Source organism: Vipera ursinii (genome assembly GCF_947247035.1).
Source record: "Vipera ursinii genome assembly, chromosome: 10".
NCBI classification, from domain to species: domain Eukaryota; kingdom Metazoa; phylum Chordata; class Lepidosauria; order Squamata; family Viperidae; genus Vipera; species Vipera ursinii.
The window spans coordinates 20,116,578-20,142,655 of NC_139520.1; the positions used below are offsets into that span (position 1 = coordinate 20,116,578).

General features: G+C 39.9%; 1 protein-coding gene across 1 annotated transcript in view; it reads left to right on the forward strand.

The window, feature by feature from the left end:
* The window catches only part of CDH13 (cadherin 13), a 388,341-nt gene that overhangs the window by 230,913 nt on the left and 131,350 nt on the right, over positions 1–26,078 (forward strand). Inside the window, exon 6 of the mRNA XM_083370604.1 lies at positions 1,959–2,103. Coding sequence (XP_083226730.1) covers positions 1,959–2,103 — 145 coding nt within the window. The remainder of the gene's footprint in view (positions 1–1,958; positions 2,104–26,078) is intronic.

Below are 26,078 nucleotides of genomic sequence, written 5' to 3' on the forward strand. Positions count from 1 at the left end.
CAAGATAGGCTGAAAACAGGAAATAAAGATTTGCCCCATGTTTGGGGCCTAGCAAGGTAATCTAAAGAGTTAACATTTGAAACATATATATATATATATATATATATATATATATATATATATATATGTATGTATGTATGTATGTATGTATATATATATGTATGTATGTATGTATGTATGTATGTATATATATATATATGTATGTATGTGTATATATATATATATATATATATATATATATATATATATATATATATATATATATATATATATATATATATATGTTTTCTGAGGTTTACGCGGGTGTTCGTATGTGGATCTTTGGTTATTCGGGTTTTTCCCCGCATAGAACTATATATATATATATATATATATATATATATATATATATATATATATATATATATATATATATATATATATATATATATATATATATATATATATATAGAGAGAGAGAGAGAGAGAGAGAGAGAGAGAGAGAGAGACAGAGAGACAGAGAGACAGAGAGACAGAGAGACAGAGAGACAGAGAGACAGAGACACACACACAGAGAGAGAGACAGAGACAGAGACAGAGAAAAAATTGGCTTTCCATACTATTTTTATGTGACCTTTTCTTTTAAAACCATGTTTATGGATCAATTCACTTGACTATTACTTCTTGCAACATCAAATCAAATTACTGAAAAAATTATTCTTCTGCAACTTCTTTTCAAAGACGCAGTCTACTCACGGGAAGAAGAAATTGTTATGACACACAATGCTCAACTCGTAATTTTTCCACTTCAAATATCAGAGAAGTAGGACTTTTATTTGAATTAAAATATTGCTCTGCCAGAGCAGACTAATTACAGGTTGAATTTCCAGGCAGGTGAAATTAGACTCGCTTCTGTAGGGTTACTTAAGAATGGATGGAAATTTATTTTTGGTACCATCCTTACGGGTGCTGACCCCATAGCTACTGTGGTGGTAACATCTCAAAGAGGTAAATAAAATCAGATGTTTCTGTATAAAACCGTTGTGTTTAAAACAACACTCTCTTTTTCTTTATTTCCTGCTAACAATCTTGTTTCTGCTTCCCTGGATTCAGGTTTGGCCTATCTTTTATTTTGTAGTTTTGCAATTTATTTTGTACTTCAGAATGTTCCCCTTCAGGATAATTATGCTTGAAGGAGAAAAGGAGGAAAAATACTTATTCTAAGCAAATCTTCACTTCATTAGCATCGAGTTGTGTTCCTCTTCTCCCCCTCACGGCCTGCAAATATGACGATTCCATTGCAATGTGCCCAGCGAGAATCTCAGCAGGGATGTGTTTCAATTGCTTGCGTTCGCCACCATCCTTCTTTTATCCCACTTTCTCTAGTGCTAACATGGCCAGGGATACCTAATGACCAAAATGCTGATATCAAATCTGCCATCTTCAACTTTTGTGCTTTGCTAGCCTCCTGCCATAAAATGCAGGGGAAAGGAGGGGAGCCAAAGGAATGTAGAGTAGCAAGGATGAGCATGGGAATGGGAAGACAAATGGCAGGAGCGGGGAGACAGCCCTGACAGAAACCAGAGGTGCGAGAACTGGATCAAACCAGCCTTCAGGGTCACATGGCCTGAAAACAGAATGCAGCATTCCATTGACTGGCATCAACATCCAAACTGTTCCCAAACCATCTGGACAGCATGCTATTGGACACAAGTGAACTGGTCTAGTGTGGAGGGCCATGGAAAGGGGACAAGTGCAACTTTTTGTGCTGGAATATTCAGATCTAGCCTTTCTTTTGCTGCAACCACTTAACCTTAGTAAAAGAACCTATCACTTCAACCAAATGGAGTTGAGGGTCTTTCTTTCCTAGGGATCTGAATTGGGGCAGGCCTGACAGCTGATGTCAACTCTTCTCTTCTTTTCCTTGCTGGGATAACAACGCGACTCAGATTTCTTTTATGTTTTTTCTATTTATACAGCTGCAGGTGGAGATCACTGATGTCTCTGGGAAGACCATAGAAGGTCCAGTTCCTCTTGATATCATCATCATTGATCAAAATGACAACAGGCCCATCTTCCGGGAAGGACCGTACATCGGGCACGTCATGGAAGGTTCTCCAACAGGTGAGTGATCCGGATACTTCTGGAATCTCCTTTTATAGGCCCTGATGATTTGGTGGATTGTGATGGAGAGCAGGAGGATGCTGCTGAATGACATTCAATGAGTAAATTCAGTTGAAATTCTGTAATTCAGTTGGATTGGAAGAACTGATTTGGCTTGGTCATTCAAAGAAGGGAAGGGAAGGGAAGGGAAAGGAGGGGGATTTCCAATGCTCCCTGACAGATTCCGCAAGGAAAGTCAATGGGGAAGCTGGCAGGAAGTCAGAAGTAGCTTCTCCTCCCGCTACTTTTCCCTCCACCTTTGGTCATCCTGTTTCCTGCTTAGGTAAGGAAATATCTCTGGAACAGACCCAACAGGACATGAGTTGTCTAATTTTAGAGCTATTTTCACAGTGGGAAATATATTTTATTACAAGTTTGCAAAGAAAGAATTCCACTTTAAACATTTTGTTGAAAGTTCTGAGTTGGATCCTATCAGAAGAGAACATAGTGTTGGTGGTTGGTCTCAAAATTTAACCATTGAAGCTTTATTTGGAGATTGGAACATTCCATTAAGAATCTGAGTTTTGAACTGTCTCAACATGTTTTAACAATAAGAACATTCTGTAACAATGAACTCATTAATCTGCAATAACGCTTTGGATTTTTATAAGATAGCTCCTTTATTCCAATGCTGTGTCATGTTTTATCTGCAGGAGTTCTGGTTTCAATGTTATAGCTTCCCATCCCTGCTGTTTCTCCTTCTATTGTTGTCTTTTTTGCCTTGCCTTTTGGAGTCTGCAAACAAGGAAATGAGCAAGAGTTAACAACACTTTATCTTTTTTCTTTCTGGTGAATACCAAAGACTGGGCTCATGGCACAAGAGCAGGAAAGTCAGCAGAAACATTTGGGAAGATAACTTGGGAAAGGTGTAGTTGGAGAGTGTAGTTGGCCCTACTTGTGACAGCTTCTTTGCAATGCCTTGGGTTTCTGCAGACTGCAATAAATCACAAATACAGAAAGTAATATCGGTAGATCATGTGAGACAACCAACCATCCTACAGAGTCTTCAGAGAAGGGTGGGATATAAATGGAATAAAAATAATAAAAATAAATAAAATCCCCCTTTTGAGGAACTCTTCAAGGAAACAAATTTTAGCAAGACAAATGTTCTGATGCTTTCCTTCTCTTCTGAAATGGGTCTTTGTCCTTTGCAATCAAGTATTTGCTTTTCTTAATCAGGGAAGGATCCACAAACATGGAAGTAAGATCAAACTTGTCCTTTAAGTAAAATTAGAAATGTCTGAAATCCATCCATTGAACCATCCATCGATCCATCCATCCACGAATCCATCTACCCATTCCCGCATCCATCCATCCTTCCTTCCTTCCTTCCTTCCTTCCTTCCATCCATTGATCTATCCATCCACACATCCATCCATCCATCCACGAATCCATCCACTCATTCCCGCATCCTTCCTTCCTTCCTTCCTTCCTTCCTTCCTTCCTTCCTTCCTTCCTTCCTTCCTTCCATCCACCCACCCACCCACTTGTCCATCATTCAAATACATTGAAGTGTATTTAGTCTCATGATGAAGTCACCAAGCTAGAAAGCGGGAGATGGTGAGTTCTAGTTCTGCCTCAGGCATGAAAGCCAGCTAAGTGACTTTGGGCCTCTCTCTGGCCCAAAGTCAGAGAGGAAGGAAGGAGGGAGGGAGGGTCAAGCAGAAAAGCCACTAAAATGGACTTTTCCCTCTCTTGTTGTTGTATTGATGTATATCAGTGGTTTATACTTTTTTTTACAGTTGCGGGTGTGCACATGTGTATGTGCATGTGTTTTTAAGCTGGGTCTGGGTTTTTTCTCCCATTCTTGCCCGATTTTAAGGCTTTTTCTTTTTTTGCATGTCCAATTCCATCTTCCTCGTGATCGCAAACTGGTGTGTAGGGCCACTTAAGCTTTCAAATGACTAAAATTGCATTCAATTTGCTGAGCCCGGCAGGATCCCTTCTTGTCTATGACCTGTGATTCTAACAACTTGCAGGAAACCATGGGGGGTTTTCTTTAAGAGCTTTCTGAAGCCAGCAGATAGAATAGACAAGGGTTTTTTTTCTCCCCGTGCAGTGTTCTTGCAGCAACCAGACACACCAGCAGATCGTTTTGTCTCCTTGCTGCTAAGTACATACATAAATATATCCTTGAATACATATGTACTATTTCTCCAAAAAAGCAAACTTACATCCCTCCCTAATCTTTCTGTAGGTATCTACATAGTGCATGGGGTCAAAGAACAATCCATTGCAACTGATAAGAGTTGTACAAGGAAATTCCTGTAGGTCAGATCCGATACAGGTAGTCCTTAACTTATGTCCGAATTGAGCCCAAAATTTCTGTTACTAAGCAAGACATTTGTTAAGTGAGTTGCGCCCCGTTTTACAGCCCTTCTTGCCACAGTTGTTAAGTGAATCACTGCAACTGTTAAGTTAGTAACGTGGTTGCTAAGTGAATCTGGCTTCTCCCATTGACTTTGCTTCTCAAAAGGTCGCAAAAGGGGATGACGTGACCCCGGGGACACTGCAACTGTCATAAATATGAGTCAGTTGCCAAGTGTCTAAATTTTGATCACATGACCCCAGGGAGGCTGCTACAATCGTGTGAAAGATGGTCATAAATCAATTTTTTCAGTGCCATTGTAACTTCAAACAATTGCTGAATGAAAGATTATAAACCAATTTTGGGCTGGCATAGACAGAAGCCGGTTACAGTCTTGGTTTTCCCACCCAACTCCATTCCATGCAGTGGTTTCATTCCACTTTGAGCAGGTCAATCAGGCAGGGAAGATTGAGGAAATAAATCTCATCAAATTTCCTTTCTTCCCCAACCTAGATGGCCCCTCTATCAAAATTGCCTGCAAGTATTATTTTGTAATTTGTCATCTTTCTGCAATTCCGCCTCGTGAAACCATAGAGAAAGGGATGGAATCTTGATTTTTTTTTAAGCGCCTTGAATTTAAAAACATCCCCCAGCTCCCAAACACCTACTCTTAGTTGTATTTGCTTTGCCATCCTTTATTCCCCCCAAACCAAAAAATTGCAGGATTGGTCTAACCATCCTCAAAGGAGAGTCACAGGCCCTTAAATATATATAACATTTCTGCTGCTTCAGAATTCATTCTCCACTAAAATATACAGCTGGTTCCTGTTCTTTGCAGATTTCGTACTGATGAATTTGCCTACTCCTTAACATTTATTTGTACCCACAAAGTCAATACTTGCAATCTTTTGTAGACAAGCAAAGCAGTGAAAAAATTGAGTTCACTCGACATGTACGCTGAAGTTTCAATATTCGCTAATTCAGTGTTTGTGGCAACTTTATAGAATGTTAACTATCGTGAATAATGAGAATTGACTGCGCATATTTTAAAAACGTCTCTTGGTTTTCATGCAGACATTTTAAAATACATTAGCCAAACAATTCAGATGGCAGACGAAATGCATTTAAGCTGGGGCATACCTAGAAGTGAGCAAAGTTAGATTTAACATACAAGTTCATCCCTAATTTGCAAATTCAAATAAATTTGGTATCCAGAAAATCTCCACTCCTCATTCTACATTTGGATTAATGAGCCATTCCAGATTTGTTAATTTTACCTTGGTGCAATTTCTCAAAATGCATCTTATTTCTAAACATTGCAATCTAAATGCTCGAGGTAATGGTATTTATAATATTTTGCCTGTAGAGTTTCCTGCAAATAAGCACCATCTTGTTTGATCAGAGAGGAAAACCTTGTAATGATAGTTACAAGTAAATTACAGGCATGCAATTAGACTATTGCTAGTTCTAATGATCTTAAATTAAAATTATGAATAAATACATTCAGGGCAACATCAAAAACAATTTTGTTTGTGTGCAGTATACTTCAGTGAGAATTAAATCAGTGGAATCTCTTTTGATGTTTCCGCGTAAGACAGCAAATAAGGAGCTGTTGCAAAATGTTTATATAAAATCAAGGGCTGGTTTTGATATGAGATGCAAAGGAAATAGTCCAAATTAAATCTCAGCTGGGAATTCTTCAGAGTTTGGTATTTGAGTTGGCACTAATTCCAATATTTCACCCTGAAGCAGGCTGACTTAGATGTCCATTTTTAAAATAAAAAAAATTAGAATTCTTTAAGCAGGGTGAGCTGTAGCATCAGTGACGGTTTGAATTAGTTGATATGGAAGATCTGACCTTGATTGGGATGTTATCAATATATCCAGCTGGTTCAATTTAGTGGTTTAATTTATCCAGTGGAGGAAATTTTTTTAAAAAATAAAAAACTAAGCAGGGAATGGTCGGAAATGGGTTTTCCTCCCCAAAAGCACACCTCCTTCACCCTCAGGGTGCTTTAAAAATTTTAACACGATGTTTAAATGAAATTAAGGCTTACATTGAGGCTTAAGTGAAAGAATGGCTGCTGAAATTGGGTATGAAAAAAAGGACTAGAGATGATATGATAGCAGTCTTCCAGTATTTGAGGGGCTGCCACAAAGAAGAGGGAGTCAAGCTATTCTCCAGAGCACCTGAAGGCAGGACAAGAAGCAAAGGATGGAAATTATTCAAGGAGAAAAGCAACCTAGAACTAAGGAGAAACTTCCTAACAGTGAGGACAATTAACCAGTGGAACAGCTTGCCTCCAGAAGTTGTGGGTGCTTTGTCACTGGAGGTTTTTAAGAAGAGACTGGACAATCACTTGTCTGAAATGGTACAGGGTCTCCTGCTTGAGCAGGGGGTTGGACTAGAAGACCTCCACGGTCCCTTCCGACTCTGTTATTCTGTCATTCTGTTAAATTGATGAAAGCTTCTATATCCTTAATTCTTTCTGCCCAAAGAATTAAGGATATAGAAGCACAAACTCATATAGCTATCCTTAGTAAGGTGGGTAACTTGAAATGGCTGAGTAAATACAAATGTACTTTTCAAGTGGACAGTTATCTGAAGTTACAACTCCCAAAACATCTTAGGGAGATATTTATGAGAGCGAGATTTGAACAGCTTGATACAATGGTCAGATATGGGAGATTTCATGCTATACCGTACAATGAGCGTCTCTGCATTTGCGGAGCGGCAGAGGTAGAGGACCTGGCTCACATCCTATTTGACTGTTGTTTGTATAAGAGGGTGAGAGACAGGTATCTTGGTCTATATACCAAACGAATGACCCATTGGGATCCCCATATCAAAATAACTTACCTTATGTCCGGCCAGAACTTGAAAATAACATCCAACGTAGCACAGTATTTGAACAAAATGATCCAGTTAAGATCTGCATATGTGGGACTGATTGGGGTAGATTGTAAGGGCGACTCCGAAATATAATGTTTCCATATTTTATCTATATCTTAAATTTGCATTTTATTACTATTTTAACTTAAATTGTATTTTAATTCCATTTTAAATTGTATTTTATCAAATTCCATTTCGGATTGCTTTTATCTAGTTTTGGTGACGGTTTGTTGCTGGAACTTTGTACTTTGATATGGCCCAAGGGCTAATCAATAAAGTTGTTGTTAAATTAAATATCACAACAATCAAAGTGGAAGTGATATTGCAGCTTTTCCTTGACCAACAGCGTTTCCCATTCAACCTATTTTCTGAGCATAGAAACAACCAAAACAATGATGTTTGGGGAATCTATTTTTATTAGACTGTTGGTGTGTTAATTAAGGGAGAGGAGGGAAGCATGTTCCTTAATTAAAGTACAAATGAATTTTTAAGGAAGCTTGGAAGATCCCCACTGGGTAGTAAAGATTGCTCGGCTTCAACAAGCAGGAATAATTCTGCACTGATTTGCAGGGAGATGCTTATTTATGTCATTGCCATTCCAGAAGGGAGTTTTACTGTCGTTTCTGAAGCATCTTCTCATGTGGCTTTTAAAGGACAGGGTTGGCTTGAAGCTAGCTGAGAAAAGGTGAAGGACAAAATATTTGCCGGGGAAATAAACAGATTCAACAGTGAAGTAGAAAACAAATGAATCCCATTTTGAAGTTGGATGAAATTTGCTATAGTTTTTCCACCCCCCAAAATGAAGAGACGAATCTAGTTATTTTACTCACAGATTGTTTTGTTGCTTTATTTTAAAAAAAGAAAACCAAAACATGTTTTAGAATATTATGCCGTTTTCCGTAACATAGTCTAGAACATTCTGCAGTGGTTGTTAAACGGTGGCTGTTAAGGCATGAATCAAAGTAGAACTATCAGCTGCATTTCTCATTTTGGACTTTGTACTCAAGAAGAAAATATTCAAGAGTTTTAAAATTCATTCTTCTATCTTTTTATTTATTCTGCTTTTCATCTATCGGCAGTTAATGCCCTCTTTGTGCCTTATTTAAACATTTTAAAGCATAATTGCAAGTAAAACCACAAGAAATGTATTCAGATAGAATTAGAAATGTATATATTCATAAGATGGAGAGAACGAACCAAAACACTGTGGAGGGAAAGGGTAATTAAAAAGTAGCAATTGTTCTTAATTTGCACATTTTTATTCCAAGGAATTCATGGTGGGATATACAACTCTTTGTCAGTTTACTGTCACACACATTCCCCCTTGATGTTATAAGAAATAATTGCCTTAATGACAACCAGCCAGCTGTGCATATGATAGGTGAAATAAACTCACTCCAGTTCAAAGATATATGTACTATGAGGGTCAAATTATCTAGGAAACATAAAGTCCATTGCAGGAAGGAGATGAAATTCATTCAAGCCATTTTTAGCTAGAATACTCTTTGAAACCCAACCCCAGAGGCTGGACATAGAGTTTGTTGGGAAAACTAAGCTGGAAAATAAATGATACTGACTGGGTATAAATGAAGAGACAAGGCCATTCCCTTCTGGCACTGATGATGTTACCTAGATGGGTCATGAAATGTCTGCAAGAAAACAACCAAGCTCAGAGACAACCAAGGATTTTACAGTCCTCCTCCTCCTCCTCCTCTCTGCACACCCCACTCCCTTCTAGCACTGATGATCTTACCTAGTTGGGTCATGAAACATCTGCAAGGAAACAACCAAGCTCAGAAATACAGTTCAACCCTGAGCAACAAATATTTTCTTCTGTTGGAAAATAGATGTCTCTGTTGATGAAACCACAATAATTCCTAGCCATGGAGATCAATCAGAGCTGATGAACAAAGGTGCCCCAATTGTGACATGTCAGGTGGGGCATCCCATTTGAGCTTATCTTTATATTATTGTTACAGCTGTCAGTTCACCAGCCACACTGATCTTATCAGGCACATCATGATGTCCTTTCCACAAGTGGCTAAGCGACATCATGGATCTGATATCATCTTAACGTACGCGGTACCAGCAGAGATGCCGATCACTGCTGTGCAATGAATCAAAATCACTTGAAGTGTTAGTACCACTTTATAAAGCCTTTGTGAGGCCACACCTGGAATACTGCATCCAGTTTTTGTCACCACATTACACTAAAGATGTTGAGACTTTGTAAAAAGTGCAAAGAAGAACAACTAAGATGATTAAAGGCCTGGAGACAAAAACATACGAAGAACAGTTGCAGGATTTGGGTATGGCCAGTCTAGACAAAAGAAGGACTAGGGGAGTCAACTTATTTTCCAAGGCACCTGAAGGCAGGACAAGAAAGAATGGATGGAAACTAATCAAGGAGCCAAGCAACCTGGAATTAAGGAGAAACTTCCTAACAGGGAGGACAGTTAACCAGTGGAACTGCTTGCCTTCAGAAGTTGTAGGGGCTTCATCACTGGAGGTCTTTAAGAAGAGACTGGACAGCCATTTGTCTGAAATGGTATAGGGTCTCCTGCTTCAGCAAAGGGCTGGACTAGAAGACCTCCAAGGTCCCTTCCAGCTCTATTCTGATTGAGTGAGTAAAGAATAGGTAGTATTAATCTGGTTTTCTGAAGGAGAAGCTTTAGAATCAACCTATATGTGCGATAATATGTGGTGCATGAACCCCAGTTTTACATATTCATCATTTTTGGAGTGCTATGTGATGCCAACTTTTAGCCTCCCAAAAGATTGAGGCTAAGTGCCTGTATTACATTACAACAACCCGCCCCTCCCAAGAAAATGGACGTGCATAGGAGACAGATTTTTTTTAAAAAAAAACCAACACAAGGGCATTTATTTTCATAAAAGTCTGCATTAAAAGAAATGCTTGTTCAACAGAATTTGGAAACCTAATGCTGCAAAAAATTGTAGTTAAAAAACATATAATAATATAAGCCCTCCAGCAATTCTCCTGTTGCTTCTGGGAGATTTTGGTGCAATAGATGGTAGATTGCTTCTTGATGTAACAAATCAATACATCTTTATTTGAAGAAAGTTTTAAAATGTAATCAAGAAGCTTTAGCAAACAGGATTTACTGTTTTCTTTGCCAGGCAAATATCAACCTGTCTCTTTAGGTGTGCTTTGAAAATTTAAATCATGGACCCAGAATGTGTGTGTCTGTGTGTGTGTGTGTGTGTGTGTGTGTACAGTATAGATAGATAGATAGATAGATAGATAGATAGATAGATAGATAGATAGATAGATAGATAGATAGATATGTTTATATCTATATCTATATCTATATGTGTGTATAGATATATAAATATATAAACTTGATTGGTGTGTAGATAATATATATTGAGTTCCCAGAGAAAAGATGGGCATCAAACCCCACGGGTAAATTGCTAGCTAGCTAGCTGTATTCAATGGATTCATATTTAGGCTGGACCTTCAAAAACCGAAGTGACCTGCTTCAGAAATTCATAAATAACAATAGCACCTTGAGAAATTTTACTGGGAGAAGGCATGAAAAATGAATGTATTTTTTTTCCTACTTCAACGTAAAGCTTTCATTTTGCATTTCCTTGGATTTGGCAAAAAAAAACCTTGCAGATTTCGTTTAGCCCACTTTATTAAATATACCGCTTTGATTCCGTCCGTCCTGCTTAATGCATTGGCTACAGGATAGTTGTCATTTAGTATTTCACTTTTCCAATTTTTTTTAAAATGCCATGCTTGGTTACTTTAATTTTTTTTTTAAATGGAGACCTAATATTTATAAAGAGTATTTTAGGCCAGCATACATATCAACTGCTTAGTTTATAATGAAATGCATACAAATACGAATAGCCTCTGGGGGGAAAAAATGTCTTTTACGTTTCAAAAAATGCAAACCAATGCAGAAACAGAATGCAGTGGACTTGGAGAAATGAACGCAATTCAGAAAGAGATGGGTGCAGTCCTAATTCCTTTGGATACGTTCAATTTTAATTTTCAACAGTCACAGTAAAGGCCGAGAACTGCCCAGTATTACATAGCCATAAAGCAAGAGCAGGCTTATTAAGCAGAGCCCAAGAAAATCTAAATAAATCTATTTGCAGGTAGTCCTCACAACTGAGTCCTTATGATCACCACCCAGCCCAACATTTTATGTTGCTAATTAATTTTGTCCCATTTTACGACCTTTCTCGCCGCTGTTTTTTTTTAAAGTGAATCACTGCAGTTGTTAAGCCAGGAACATGGTTGCAAAGTGAAACGGGCTTCCCCGTTGACTTTGCTTGTCAGAAGGCCACAAAAGGGGACCACTCAACCCCCCGGGATGCTGCGACCGTCATAAAGATGAGTCGGTTTTGCCAAACGTCGGAATTTTGATCATGTGACCGTCGGGATGCTGCAATGGTCGTAAGTGTGAAAAACGGTCCCTTGTCGCTTTTTCCAGAGCTGCTGTAACTTTGAATACTGACTAAATGAACTGTTGTAAGTCGAGGTCTACCTGTACTTTGTGTGTCTGTGGGTTTGGGGGTTTGGGGCGGAGCGGAAGCTAAAAAGTACCTTCTCCTTCGTTGGCTAAAAACTACAGCCATTTCATCTTTCCATCCAGAAGAAATACTTTTTCTTCCTTGTTCGTGCTTTTCGCCCAGCTGGGAAATTCTATGTTGTCATCCTAGTTATTTGTAGCTGATCAGGTACTAATCTCACAACAGCCAGGATAAAGGGCTGGATAGCGTAGCTGTTGGTGTGCTTGTTTCGTGGCATTTACCCTCTGACTTCCATCCAGAGCTGTTTCTGCCTCCAGTCTGGCTTCCTTGATTTACGTATCTTTTTTTTCTCCCTGTGTAAAAAGAAAAAGCATGAAAGACGTGCCCATCTTTCACAGTGTTCTGATCAGGTTTTAATTGCACGGCCCCCTCTCCGTTTCGCAGGCCTTTATCCGGGAGAGATGATTGTCCGGGGGTGCCACCCTTTCACCGTCCCCTTGGGTGAAAAATACACTTTTTGCCTTGCTTCTCTGTCCTCCCCCCCTTCCCCCCTCCTCCTTGCTTTCATCAAAGCTGCTTGTGATCCTGTACTAACGATTAAAGCATAACTGCGGCAATTATGTCGCATTGATTTGAGCGACAACAAAGCCGAGTGCAATATCAGATGTCTATCAAAGCTCTCCAATTTAATTGTCCTCAGGTCTGGATCTAGCAGTGCTTCCTCTTTTTAGTCCTACAGCCTCCTGGTTTTTAGGTACAACATACGCCACATCCATGAATGAACCCAGGCAGCCATTCAGAAATCTCAGGAAAGTTTTGAGCTGAAGGCTTTTTCGTGAGGGGAAGACAGACCTTTCCCCATTTTGGCCTATGCTAAGGATGCATGGCTTTTCTTGCCTTGTCTGGATTAAAAGTGGGGGCGGGGAAAGGTTAGAATATGGTTTTGATTAAGCCAAGTCCCCATTGAAGGTTTGTGGGGTTCCTGGATGGTCTCTGAGCTTGGTTGTTTCCTCGCGAACGTTTCATGACCCAACTAGGTAACATCATTAGTGCTAGAAGGCAGTGGGGTTGACTCTCTACCAGCTACCAAGTAAAACAAGCAAACAATAATTGCTGGCCTAATCAAGAGACCATCAAGAACACTCCCACCAACTTTGACAGGGCAAGCCATCATGTATAAACAAAAAGCAAAACCCTTTCCCCTCCAGCACTGATGACGTTACCTAGTTGGGTCATGAAACATCTGCAAGAAAACAACCAAGCTCTGAGAGCACCATTGACTCCACAATTCAATCCTGAGCTACAAGTCTTCTCCTCCATATTAGAGGTTTATTCTCGCACACTTCCAAGTTTGGTTGGCCATGCAAAGGAAATGTAACCAAAATTGGACACTACGCTTTGCTTCAAAGAGCTCAGATGCCCTGCCTGTGCGTGCAAAACCCAAGCTAATGGAAAGCCTGCTCCTTAATCCTAAACCATCATTTGGCGTGTCATCTCAATTAATCACTTAGCTGTGAGTAAAGGAAGGATGGAAACCTTGTATTTTAACGAGTTGTCTTCACTGCAGAAGCCGTGAGAAACATTCTAAAAGGGATGAACAAAAAGAGAGACAATCGGTCTGATTTTTTGTTTTTTACTGATTTACAATCCTTTGAAAAATTAAGTAAATATACGCTGCAGGGTTTGGCTTTTGAGACAATCTGGAAAAGTCGCATACTAAGTTGACCAGGTAGTGCTTAGTTATGACAAAACTCTTGTTGGGAATTTTCTTCACTGGAGTCAAAGGAAAGGGGGAAAAAAACAGTATTTGATGCTGTTCTGCTGCCCTGGGACTTTTTGAAATTAGCATACAGACTAAAACTGCTGATCAGGGTTTATTTTCAGTGTCATTATAGCATAAAGAAAAGCTTGAATATTCAGGAATCTTGAAAAGGAAAAAAAAGGGGGGGAGGGAGAAGGGAAACTAACTTATGTCCCAAACAATGGGTGAGACAGCCCATAAAGTGGGTCAGCCATGAGCCAACATGACAGCCTTGTCATTGAGAATGTCAAAGGATTAGTATTAAGAGTGACTTACTGCTATGGACTAAGCTTTTATTTGAATATCCTACATTATGTGTAGGAAAGTATCTTTATGTGCTAGTTAAATTGTGGGATAGGCATTCAGTTCTCAAATTTAAAAAGAGTAATGCTCTGTTAAGATAATCCAGGTTTTGCCAAGTCAAGGACCATTCAGGACCTTGGAGAGGGTAAAGTTTTCACAAGTAAGAGATTTGCATGACAGTTCTTCTAGCAAAAGACAACAGTTGAGCTTGATTTGAGTTAAGATTGAGGCCTTAAGACAGGGTAGCTGATTTTAGTAACTTGGCTGGCTGGGGAATTCTGGGAGTTGAAGTCCACAGGTCTTAAAGTTCCCCAAGGTTGCATACCCCTGCTTTAAGAAGGTCTAAAGTTGTCCAAGGTTGCACCTACCTGCCTTAAGAAGGTCTAATTCTGCAGCACCTCTATTTTTACAGGATGTTTCCTGTAGTTTTGAAGTCTTAGTCTCCCACACAGCCATAAAGGATTCATTCTGTATATGAGAATAGGACTACGTCTCCATCTGGGAAGTCATTGGACTTCAAGACTTCTTCAGATCATTTCTTGTCCTCTGGGATGAGGAATTCCTAAGTTGACAGAATTCAATCAGGTGTTCAAACTTTACTCATATTTCATATTTTACACATCTAGGCTGCAGAGATGGTTACCTTCTTTTCATATTTACAAACATGCTCATGTATTAAGAACTAGGGTGTTATATTATTACTTCTATGAAAGTTCCTGTGAAGCATTGCTGGAGATATTGAAAAGGTCACATGCTGGGCATTTGTTCTTTGATGTAAGAACAGAAACCTGGATGAAAAATGATGGTTCCTTTAATGTAAATGGGAGGTGGCCCAGTAATGCTCAGGCCCCATAAAAATGAGAAGTTATGTCCTGTCAAATAGCATTTGAATATTTTGTTCCCATTTGGCATATACTGTATATTGAGAGATTTGGGGTCTTTCTTATTTATTCCTTTCCTTTCCAACTTCAGGTAATGGTAAGTTTAAATATGATTATTAAATAAAGGGCAGCATAATGGAAAGAAACATGAAAAATAAGCCATTATTTGGAAGGATTAAGGCACAATGTTTAAATTAAACATCAACATAAATCTAAGATACTCTTCAATTTCATACCATGTTGAGATAGCTATGGTATATTTAAAGGCTTGGGGTCATCCTGCTGAATAGGCCATATGACCTCTGCTCCTAAATCTATCCTCAAAACAGCACTGGGCCTTAGCTGATCCAGCTCCATTTCCAAAAAAATATCTCATTGACCCACATTGGTCAAATGCACACCAAGGAGAGTCCATGGGCAAGAGTTTCATCAAGGTCCAGACCAAGGATGAAGGCAAGACATAACTATAAAAAGATTTAGAAGTTTAGGTAGAAAGCATTTGCAAAGTTTTGGCAGCAAACTTACTATTTGAAAGTTACAAATATTTAAAATATGGAATGGTCTAATGCAAGGGGCTGCCCCAAAGAAGAGGGAGTCAAGTTATTCTCCAAAGCACCTGAAGGCAGGTCAAGAAGCTATGGATGGAAACTAACCAAGGAGAGAAGCAACCTAGAGCTAAGGAGAAATTTTCTGACAGAACAATTTATCAGTGGGACAACCTGCCTCCAGAAGTTGTAGATGCTCCATCACTGGAAGTTTTCAAGATGAGATTGGATAACCATTTGTCTGAAATGGTATAGAGTTTCCTGCCTGAACAGGGGTTTGGACTAGAAGACCTCCAAGGTCCCTTCCAGCTCTGATATTCTGTTAATGTTTTTGCCTTGTGCATCCTGCTTGGAGTGCTATGACGTCAATGATCTCTTCCACAAAAGGAATTGGGATCCATAAGAAAAATGTGTAGTTTTAACAGGATTTTGAAGTGGTTAAATCTATTTTATAAAGTTTAATTGGCAGCTTCTTTCTGCCAATTTAAGAATCTCAATTCTGGCCAGTCAGTCCAAAGAGCAACCAAGGCCACCGTCATGTCTTCCTGAAGCAGCTATTGGACTCCTGCAACAAATCACAAGCAGGCCAAGATGAAGTCAGTGTTGTGATCAATCGACAAATGAGATTCAAGTGCCTGTATGCAAATTAAAACACAAGAGTTGCAGTGCAGTTCTTTTCAACTTTCCTAATCACCTTGCATTTTTTCCCCACACAGAAATCCAATTTCAAGTTTCGACCGCAAGCACAAACTATATGTTACACCTGGACTTACATTTTAACCAATAATTTCTCAGCTATGTGATAATTGGAAGATAAATGTAAGCTAATGTGTTTCTTCAGCTGCTTCCCTGAGCATTAAACTTAAATAAAAGGATCCAGTGATGTGAAACTCTTTTCTTTCGAATACCCATTAACTAGTCTTACATAGAGTCTGTCTTGAGACAGTGATAGAGAAAAGTATTTGACAATGTGGGATTGCTTAATGCTGGCAGTGTTGGTAGTATTACTCCTCTTTCTTTTTCTTTCTTTCTTTCTTTCTTTCTTTCTTTCTTTCTTTCTTTCTTTCTTTCTTTCTTTCTTTCTTTCTTTCTTTCTTTCTCCCACCCTCCCTCCCTCTTCCTTCCTTTCCTTTCTTTCCTTCCTCCATTTTTTTCCTTCCTTCTTTCCTTCCTTTATTCTCCTATCCCTTCATTTTCCTTTCTCCTTCCCTTCCTCCCTCCCTCCCTCCCCCTCTTTCTTTTCCTTCCTTCCTTCCTTCCTTCCTTCCTTCCTTCCTTCCTTCCTTCCTTCCTTCCTTCCTTCCTTCCTTCCTCACAGATAAGAAAAGGAAGCCAATGTCATTTTCTGTTGGCTCATTCAATCTTACTATTTATTTATTTATTTATTTATTTATTTATTTATTTATTTATTTATTTATTTATTTTATTACATTTATATACCGCCCTTTCCCGAAGGACTCAGGGAGGTTTACAGGGTAATTAAAAACCAAAATACAAAAGTTAAAAAAACCAAGTTTAAAAAAAATTAAATTTATCCCTGTATAAATAAAACCCCAGTTAAAATAAAATTAATCCTCAGCCTGGGCCAGAGAGCTCGAAGAGCCAGGTCTTCAGGTCCCAGCGGAATGAACGGAGGTCGGGGTCAGTCCTCAGCTCCACTGGCAGCTGGTTCCAAAGGGCAGGCGCCCCCACTGAGAAGGCCCTATCCCTGGGTGTTACTCGCTGGCAATCTCTTACCGGCGGTACCCTGAGAAGACCCTCCCTGTAGGAGCGCACAGGACGAAGGGAGCTTGATGCCGGCAGCAGGTGTTCCCTCAGATACTAGACATTCATTGAGACATTATAAACCTGTAACAAACTATTCTTTGCATTATCCACCCCCAACACCCCCAAAACAACCTTGATGTTAAAACATGGTCTGTTGACTCTGGGAAGTTTGGTTCTTAAGTAACACTTCAGTCTCGTGGCTTTTGAACTGAAACTAATGCACCTAGCAGTGATCAATCTTTGATCACTGGAACTATGAAGGCTCCTTTTAACTCTTGCTTAATTGAATGTTTGGTGCTCTTATTTATCTGTTTTTTCTTCCTTTTTGTTTCTCCACAGCCTCCTTTTCTGTTATAATCCCCTGTGGATTTGAAGAGCTTTGCACTTTTATTTGCAAACATATCGGTGTTAAACCTGCTATACAAAGCAATGCTTTTGCTCTCTTTTTTTCCCCATTGGAAAATAAACATGTTTTTTATTGTTTACTGTATTAATTCCTTTCAACGTTTTACATCAGAACATCTTATTAACATTTCCTCTGGTTAAAAATGGAAGATAAAGAGAACAAGTAATAATATTAGTGATGAGACCCTACAAGAATAATAAGCAGGGGGCTGCAAAACATGGAGTAACGGACATCATAGATTTAGGAAAGATGGAATAATGAAGTATAACATTAGAAGCGTGGGTGATGTTTGAGTAATGAAAGGTCTGCAAGAAAAGCACCAAGCTCAGAGAGCACCAAAGACTCATCATTTCAACCCTGAGCTACAAATATTCCCCTTTATTATTTGAAAAACTACCTACCAGCCTATACCGGACCAGCATAGGAGGATCCTGCTAGTAAATTCTAAGCCTGATCTTCAAAATGCAGCTACAGCATCTTGACATATAACAGTTCATTTAATGACCGTGCAAAGACACAACGGCACTGGAAAAAAAAGTGACTTGTGATCATTTTTCATACTTAACAATAATTGCAGCATCCCCATGGTCATGCGACAAAAAATTCAGATGCTAAGCAACTGTCTCATATTTATGACGGTTGCAGCGTCCCGGGATCACATGATCTGCTTTTGTAAACTTCTGGCAAGCAAAGTCGATGGGGAAGCCAGTTTCACTTAACAATCATGTTACTAATTTAACAAGTGCAGTGATTCCCTTAACAATTGTGGCAAGAAAGGTCGTGAAATGAGGAGAAATTCAGTTAACAAATGTCCCGCTTAGCGACAGAAATGTTTGGCTCAATTGTGTCGAGGACACTGCCTCCAAGCCCTCCTCCCAGCTTTCAATTCTACCCAAATTGACCCCTGTGTGTTCCAACCGAGTTTTCTTGTTTGCAATAGTTCTTTGAATCTCGGAGAATTTATTTCCAATCCTTGTTTACTGAGCAGATTTTAAAAATGCCAAAGACTGAACGCAAGAAATGTTCTGCTGGATCAAATCAAAGCTGATCTAATCCAGCACACCACCCCTACGGCGACTAACCAGATGTCTCTTGGAAACCCAGGGGCCAAATACTGGCTTAGATGGACTTTGTTGTCTCTGTTCAGGGATGTCCTTCAAAACCTTTGGCATGAAGTTTCACATTCAGAATAATTTAGGGGTGGGGGAATTACTGTCAAAGTTAGCAAGAGAGAGGCATTACAATAGCATTGACAAAAGGCAAGGTGGTCTATAACGAGGCGCTATTACAAAGCGACATCCCTCCGTCCTGTGCCTCCCACAGAGAGGGCCTCCTCAGGGTGCCACCGGTCAGAGAATGTCGGCTGGTGACCCCCAGGGGGAGAGCATTCTCGGTGGGTGCGCCGCTTACCAGCTGAAATCCGGATGGCCCCCGACCTTCGCTCCTTCCGGCGTGATCTAAAAACTTATCTATTCCAACAAGCTGGCCTGGCCTGATGGATTTGGGTTTTAAAATTTTCTCACTTTATTGCTCTGTACACCGCCCTGAGTCCTCCGGGAGAAGGGCGGTATATAAAATAAATAAATAAATAAATAAATAAATAAATAAATAAATAAATAAATAAATAAATAAATAATAAATTTTAAGCTAAGCAGCCAAGCCTCCCCTGACAGGACTTAGGCTGGGTGGTTTACCAAGCTTGTGTCAAAGACCTAAAATTTGGAGAAATTATGCAAGCTCAGAAGCTCTCTCTACCGCCGCTGTTAGAGGTCAAAGAAGCTGCGTTATACCGTGCCAAATCATCAACTGTAGAATAAGTGACAACTGCTCTTCAGAATTTCAAGCAAGTTTTATCTAGCTGTGCTGGATAATGCTTTTTACCATACTTTTATTCGCAGCCAGCTCAGTCCTGAAGTAACCAGCCCATGGTGGATAAGTACTTAAAAAAAAACCCTCTTCAGTTATGTCAAAAGAATACAGGAAGCAGACCATCAAAAAAGACAATATGAAGTTGATGTAGAATGAGACACCCAGCTAGGATCAGGCAGTTGATGCCTGTTAACTTGCCTGAATGACGCAGGACATGTCTACAAATTCAGCTAAGTGGATTCAGCTCAGGAAATCTTTGTGCTTTCTTTTCAGCTCAGCAATTTAGTTTAGTTTAGTTTAATTTATTCAATTTCTATACCGCCCTTCTCCCGAAGGACTCAGGGCGGTTAACAGGGCATATATAAATAACAGTACAAAAATTAAAAAGAAATTAAACCGATGCCCAATTAAAATACAATAACAATAAAAATAGTAAAAAAAAACATTAAAAAAACCCTAATGTTCCCCATCAGGCCAGACCAGCTAGTTCAAATAAGTGGGTCTTCAGCCCGCGCCGGAAGGAGCGAAGGTCCGATGCCATCTGGAGCTCAACCGGCAGTTGGTTCCATAATGCTGGAGCACCCACAGAGAAGGCCCTCCCCCTGGGGGCCACCAGTCGACATTCCCTGACCGGAGGCACCCTGAGGAGGCCCTCTCTGTGGGCACGCACAGGGCGGAGGGGAGTTGACGCCGGCAGCAGGTGGTCCTGGAGGTATCCCGGACCCATGCCATGTAAGGACTTAAAGATCATAACCAAAACTTTGAATTTAGGTCACTCTGCACAGCTCCATCTGGATCTCACCATGTTAAAACTCAATCCTGAATGAATTTGACAATCGCTTCCCATCCGTTTCCTTCCTTGGGATTTGTCTCTTCTACTTCTCTTGTTGTTGTTTTTTTTAAAAAAAATTCCTTCCTTGCTTTCTTTCTCGGGGCAGTGCAGTGGCTCAGTGGTTAAGGCGCTGGGCTTGTTGGCTGGAAAGCTGGCAGCCCAGGTTTGAGACCCAAGCACTACGTGATGGGGTGAGCTCCCGTCCTCACCTCAGCTCCTGCCAACCTAGCAGTTCAAAAACATGCAAATGCAAGTAGACACATAGGTACCACTTTGGTGGGAAGGTAACAGCTCTCTGGGCCATCATGCTGTCCAAATGATCATAGAAATGTCTTCAGGCAGCGCTGGCTCAATGGCCTTGAAACAAAGATGAGCACCACCCCATATAGTTGGCAACAACTAGCTGAGTAAAATCCGCAGGGAGACCTTTACCTTTTTTGGATTTCTCAGATGTTTCAGCTAAGCAGGATTGTGTAGTTTTTTTCCTCCCTGCCTTGATTTTCAACACACTTCCCCTCCAAAATATATATATAATTTTATGTTTTATTTTGTTTTGTTTAAAAAAAACATCTTGCTTAATAACACCAGGTTTCTTCTGGGAATTAAGCTGCATGGGGAATAATTGGAAAGCAACTTGAAAGAAGTAACAAATCAGGTTCATTACAGCCACGTCTTAATGAAGTTCTTAATGACATATTAAATGTAGTCTCTTCAAGCTTTGAGAGAAGCAGTTGTGAATTCATTACGAAGGATTGTATGGTCCATTATCCGGAAGGCTTAAGCCATTTAATCTGCCTCTGAATCATATTCTCATTGTTTTGAGGGAAAGGCCACCATTTGTAATAAGGGTGACAAATGTTGCCTATTTTGGTTGGCCATATAACATTGCAAAATATCCACTCAGAGCCTCTGAGGGTTGGGATGTTCGTTTTACATTTAAATTGAAGAAAGCTCGTCCATTTATTTGGAAAGGTAAATATATTCATTAAGTTCAAAATGAAGATCTCGAGACCCAAATTAATTTCAAAATGCCCTTTAGTTTAAAAAGAAAAAAAAATAAAACCAGCAAAACACGATGGTAATTCTTATGAAAAGGCTTCTTTGTCAGCAGTTAATTTTGTGAAGTTGCTGCAGGGCGCCCCATTTCAATCCTCCCTGATTGTCTGAGAGCATCTTAGGAAGAAACCACATTTGAGTCTGTAAACCTGGAAAGTTGATTTGCTTCTGCTTTTGATAAGGAACAAAATCTTAATCTTCCCAAAGGGATCGTGGGAATGTTCAGGGTTGGTTGGGACGTTTGGTGAACAAGTAAATGTGGGGGTCTTATAAAAGGCCAGTACATTCTTCGTTATTGATGTATTCATCTCTGGAACTTTCCTTTTTCCCTTCTTTCCTTCCTTCCTTCCTTCCTCCCTCCCTCCCTCCCTTTCTCCTTCCTTCCTTCCCCCCTCCCTTCCTCCCTCCCTCCCTCCCTCCCTTCCTTTCTTTTCTTCCTGCTAATTTTACTTGTTGGTTCCCCAAATATTTGCTAAAGCTATTGAGATTCATTGCTGCTGATGTAGACAAAAGTTCAGCTCAAGGTTGAACACTGAAGTCCTGGGCGCTCTTTGACCTTGAGGACGTTTCATTACCTAACTAGGTAATATCATCAGTGAGACTGACTGTGAGGTTTGTTCTCTGTTTGTTTGCAGTAGCTTGTCCTACCAGGGGTGGTCCCACACCCCCACCAACAGTGGACGGGCAAGCCATTGTGTATCAACAGGGAGCAAACTCCACTCTCACTAGCACTGATGATGTTCCCCAGTTAGGTAATAAGACGCTTGCAAGCAAACAGCCGAGCTCAGAGAGCACCAAGAACTCTAGACAAGGGTCTTCCTGAAACAAAATGTATTCCCTTTATTATCCTAAAGAGGATTCCTTACACATCTGCATTCAGCACGGGGAGCTTTCTCCATGTTGTTGAGCACCATATTTTGCACTCGTCTTAGCAACCTCCAGGGTCTTTGATGCCAGTAAACAATAGATCAGAGGCATCAGGCAGAAGTGAGTGTTCTTTTATTTCTATACTTCAGAGTGGCAAGTTTTGATTTTGCCTACATGGAAATGGAACTTCCTTGCCTGCTCACCTCCTACCCATTCCTTGTATGGTACGGGTGGAGCCTTGGCATATCAATCACAAAACTTGGTAATACTAAATGGGATTTTGTGGACTTACTTCCAGCGCAACCCCCTTTTTATTTTCCATTTCTTTTCTGGGGTTGAAATGACACTTGGCACCTGCCAAATCATGAATGGAATTCAGCGTGTCTGTCTTTCGGGGATTTGTAAACAGACAAAGTTCAGCAATATCCAAATTATCTTGAAAAGACTAAAGCTGAGTGACATTTTATACATTGCTTTCACTGCTGTGAAGCCTCAATAGCTTCTAAGTCCTGAGAAAGTTATTTTGGTGTCTAAGATTACCCTTCCAGTCTTCTTCAATTAGCTTTGAGAGAACTCAGGTATGTCCACATGATAAGAACCCAGAAGCAAGCTTCTTAGAAGGTTTTGTTCCACATCATCTATGAAGATTCCTCCTCCTCCTCCTCCTCCTCCCCTTCTTCTTCTCCTTCTCCTTCTCCTCCTCCTTCCGTGTCTAGATCAAACTTTAAACTGTCAGAAGCAGGCCACTGTCTTGGCTTTTCATTGGGCAAAAATAAGTCATTATTGATACACATTTTTGGTAATAGCCAACACGTCAGGCTCTGGGTCAGGTTCTGCATCTCTCCACATTCACACAGTGTATTGTTATCTGCTAATTAAGCCTCCCCTTAAGCATATTGGTTTTACATTTAGGCACTCTAACCCTCAACCTATTCAGGATCTTCAAGTCGTATAAGGTAGGTTAGATCCTCATCCACACCCTCCTCGAATACTATTCCTTACTTAATGGTCTCCCTCTTCCATGTTTTAATTTGGTTTTGTTCTTGTGCACCCTCAAGAATGTTTGTTCTTGCCATAAAGCTTTTCCTAGATCTGAATCAGCAGGCTTTGAGCATCTGTCTATTCAGAGGATGTCGAGTATCATTCTCTTGCTTATTCTCTCGGCGTCTGCTGCTAAAGATGATCACCTAAAACATGGGAAAGCAACTAGCAATTCAGCAGTGTCTGGTGGATGACAAGTCCCAGACTTAGCCATAGTTGTTTAAGGATGCTGAGTACTGCAGTTGAACAGCATCTGGAGGCCCATAGGATGCCTGCCCTTATCAGGAAGGTCTAACTTTTGTTTACTTTCTGTAAAGAACAGTGCCATCTGGGGTATAACTTTATGTCATTGGTTGATGGATGGACTCCTATAGCTCGTATTGGTTTTCTCAGAAGCGGAGATGGTTGATCTTCTCATCAAGGAAGAAACATCAAGAGACTCCTCAATCAATTTTTCTTTGGTCACAGACCAGCAGATAAAAGGCTCCTCACTTATCAACAGAATACACATGGGGACGGACAGAGGCTGAGTCAATTAGGCTCGCCCACTCTATTTTACTCCATTGCTTATTTTTAGTAGCACATTTAAAACAGCTCATACACATGGAAAGCTTCAAGGCTGTTAGGCATATCTGTTAAAATCTCGCCCACACACATGGCTCTGGGCTTCTAAATAGAGGAAGAAAATTGGAGAAATAATTTCTCATAAAGAATTAGGAAGCCCACAGAATAACAGAGCTGGAAGGGACCTTGGAGGCCTTGGAGGCCTTGGAGGCCTTCTACTGGACGTCTCAAGCAGGAGACCCTGTACCATTTCAGACAAATGACTCTCCATTCTCTTCTTTAAAAACTCCAGTGATGGAGCACCCACAGCTTCTGGAGGCAAGGTCAGATTCCACTGATCAATTGTCCTCACTATCAGAAAATTCCTCCTTAGTTCTAAGTTGCTTCTCTCCTTGATTAGTTTCCATTCATTGCTTTTTGTACTGCCTGCAGGTGCTTTGGAGAAGAGGTTCACCCCCTCTTCTTTGTGGAAGCCCTTCAAATATTGGAACACGGCCATCATGTCACCCCTAGTCCTTCTCTTCATTAAACTAGACAGTCTCAATTCTTGCAATTGCTCTTCATAGGTTTTAGCCTCCAGTCCCCTAATCATCTTTGTTGCTCTTCTCTGCATTCTTCACAGGTTCTCTTTTGAGATCTTTTTATATCATGGCAACCAAAACTAGATGCAATATTTCAATTGTGGTTGTACATATGAAACTCTGCATTCAGCAGGCCATGAGAAACTTGCATTGCATGTGGGACAGCTCCAGTGTTCAAGTGCTGAATTTTTTTTTCTTCCTGCCCCTTCAAGGCAGTGAATTGGTTGTTCTTTTCTTGGCCATGGAAATGGCTAACATCCATTTCTTGTTTAGTAAACAGCTTACCCTTACAGAAAATGCACATGGGATCAGGGTCTGCCCACTGAAAAGCTCCTAGATGTGTGTGTGGGGGGGGAAGCTTTGTATCCTTTATAGGTATTGCACAGTTATTTTAAAGTATGTAAGGAAGGAAAAGAGTGGACTTATTGCCTTTGCCCTAGAAATTCACGTTCCATGAAAAATGTTAAAGTACAGTAATAATGGAGAGCAGATTTGATTAGACTGCAAAATATTTGTCCACGTTTGCTGGGCTTATTTAGCATTTCCATAGAATCATTTCTGAACATCTGCTCTGTGCGAGGTGATCTAGATTTCTTGTATTATATTACAGCTGGGATTTCTTTTTTTTCAGTGTTTAGAAACTTTTAATAGCCTCTTTCCTCCCCTGCTCTAATAATTTCTCTCATTGAGGTTTTATGACAAAGGCAATGTTTTTTTTTCCTCATTACTCTATATGATAAAAAAAAGCATTTTCAGGAGCTCAATAGCAATTTCCCCCTTAAATAAATAAGCAGGTGGATACCAATGCCGGTTCTAAATAATTGAGTCATTTATATTCTAATTCCATTGTTTGTTTCAGAAAAAAGCTTGAGAATTATGATTCACAAGGGGTAGATAGGTGTTGGCTTGCCTTTTTCACCTCATTTTTACAGTATAACCTATTAGTTATTCCAGTGAGCCATATCCAATTGTTGCTTATTTTTTCAGAAATGTTCTCATGTTTCCAAGATGGGTAGGTGAATGAATAGATGGCTATATAGATGGATGTATAGATAACAATGAAAGACAGGTAAATGACAGAGAGATTGCTAGCTAGATGATAGATGGATGGATAGATAGATAGATAGATAGATAGATAGATAGATAGATAGATGATAGATGAGAGAGAGATAAGATAGATAATAGATGGATGATAGATGAGAGAGAGATAAGATAGATAAGTTGGATAAGCTTGAGATAGATAGATAGATAGATAGATAGATAGATAGATAGATAGATAGATAGATAGATAGATAGATAGACAAACAGACAGACAGTCAGACAGACAATAAATGGATGAGAGATGAGAGATGAATGAAAGAGAGATGATAACTGGATGATAGTAGATAGAGAGATGATAGAGAGATAATATAGACATGGATAGATGGATAGACAGCCAGCCAGCCAGAGAGACAACTTCTGTGTGTAGAACTGCTGCTTTTAAAAAACTTTTTTAAAACTGTAAAAGGGAAAACATAGCCACTGACGTTTTCATGTTGCACAAAATAACCTCTTAGGGACATCAAAAACCTCCAGACTGGGATGTTATCTAGTCAACTTAGCCTTAACCAGAGTGTCTCTTTGCTCAGCCTTGGGCAGACAGTGGCAAGCTTGCAACAGCAAAGACACACAGCTATGAACCGTTGATGATTCCCATCCTCAGTGAACTTGTTG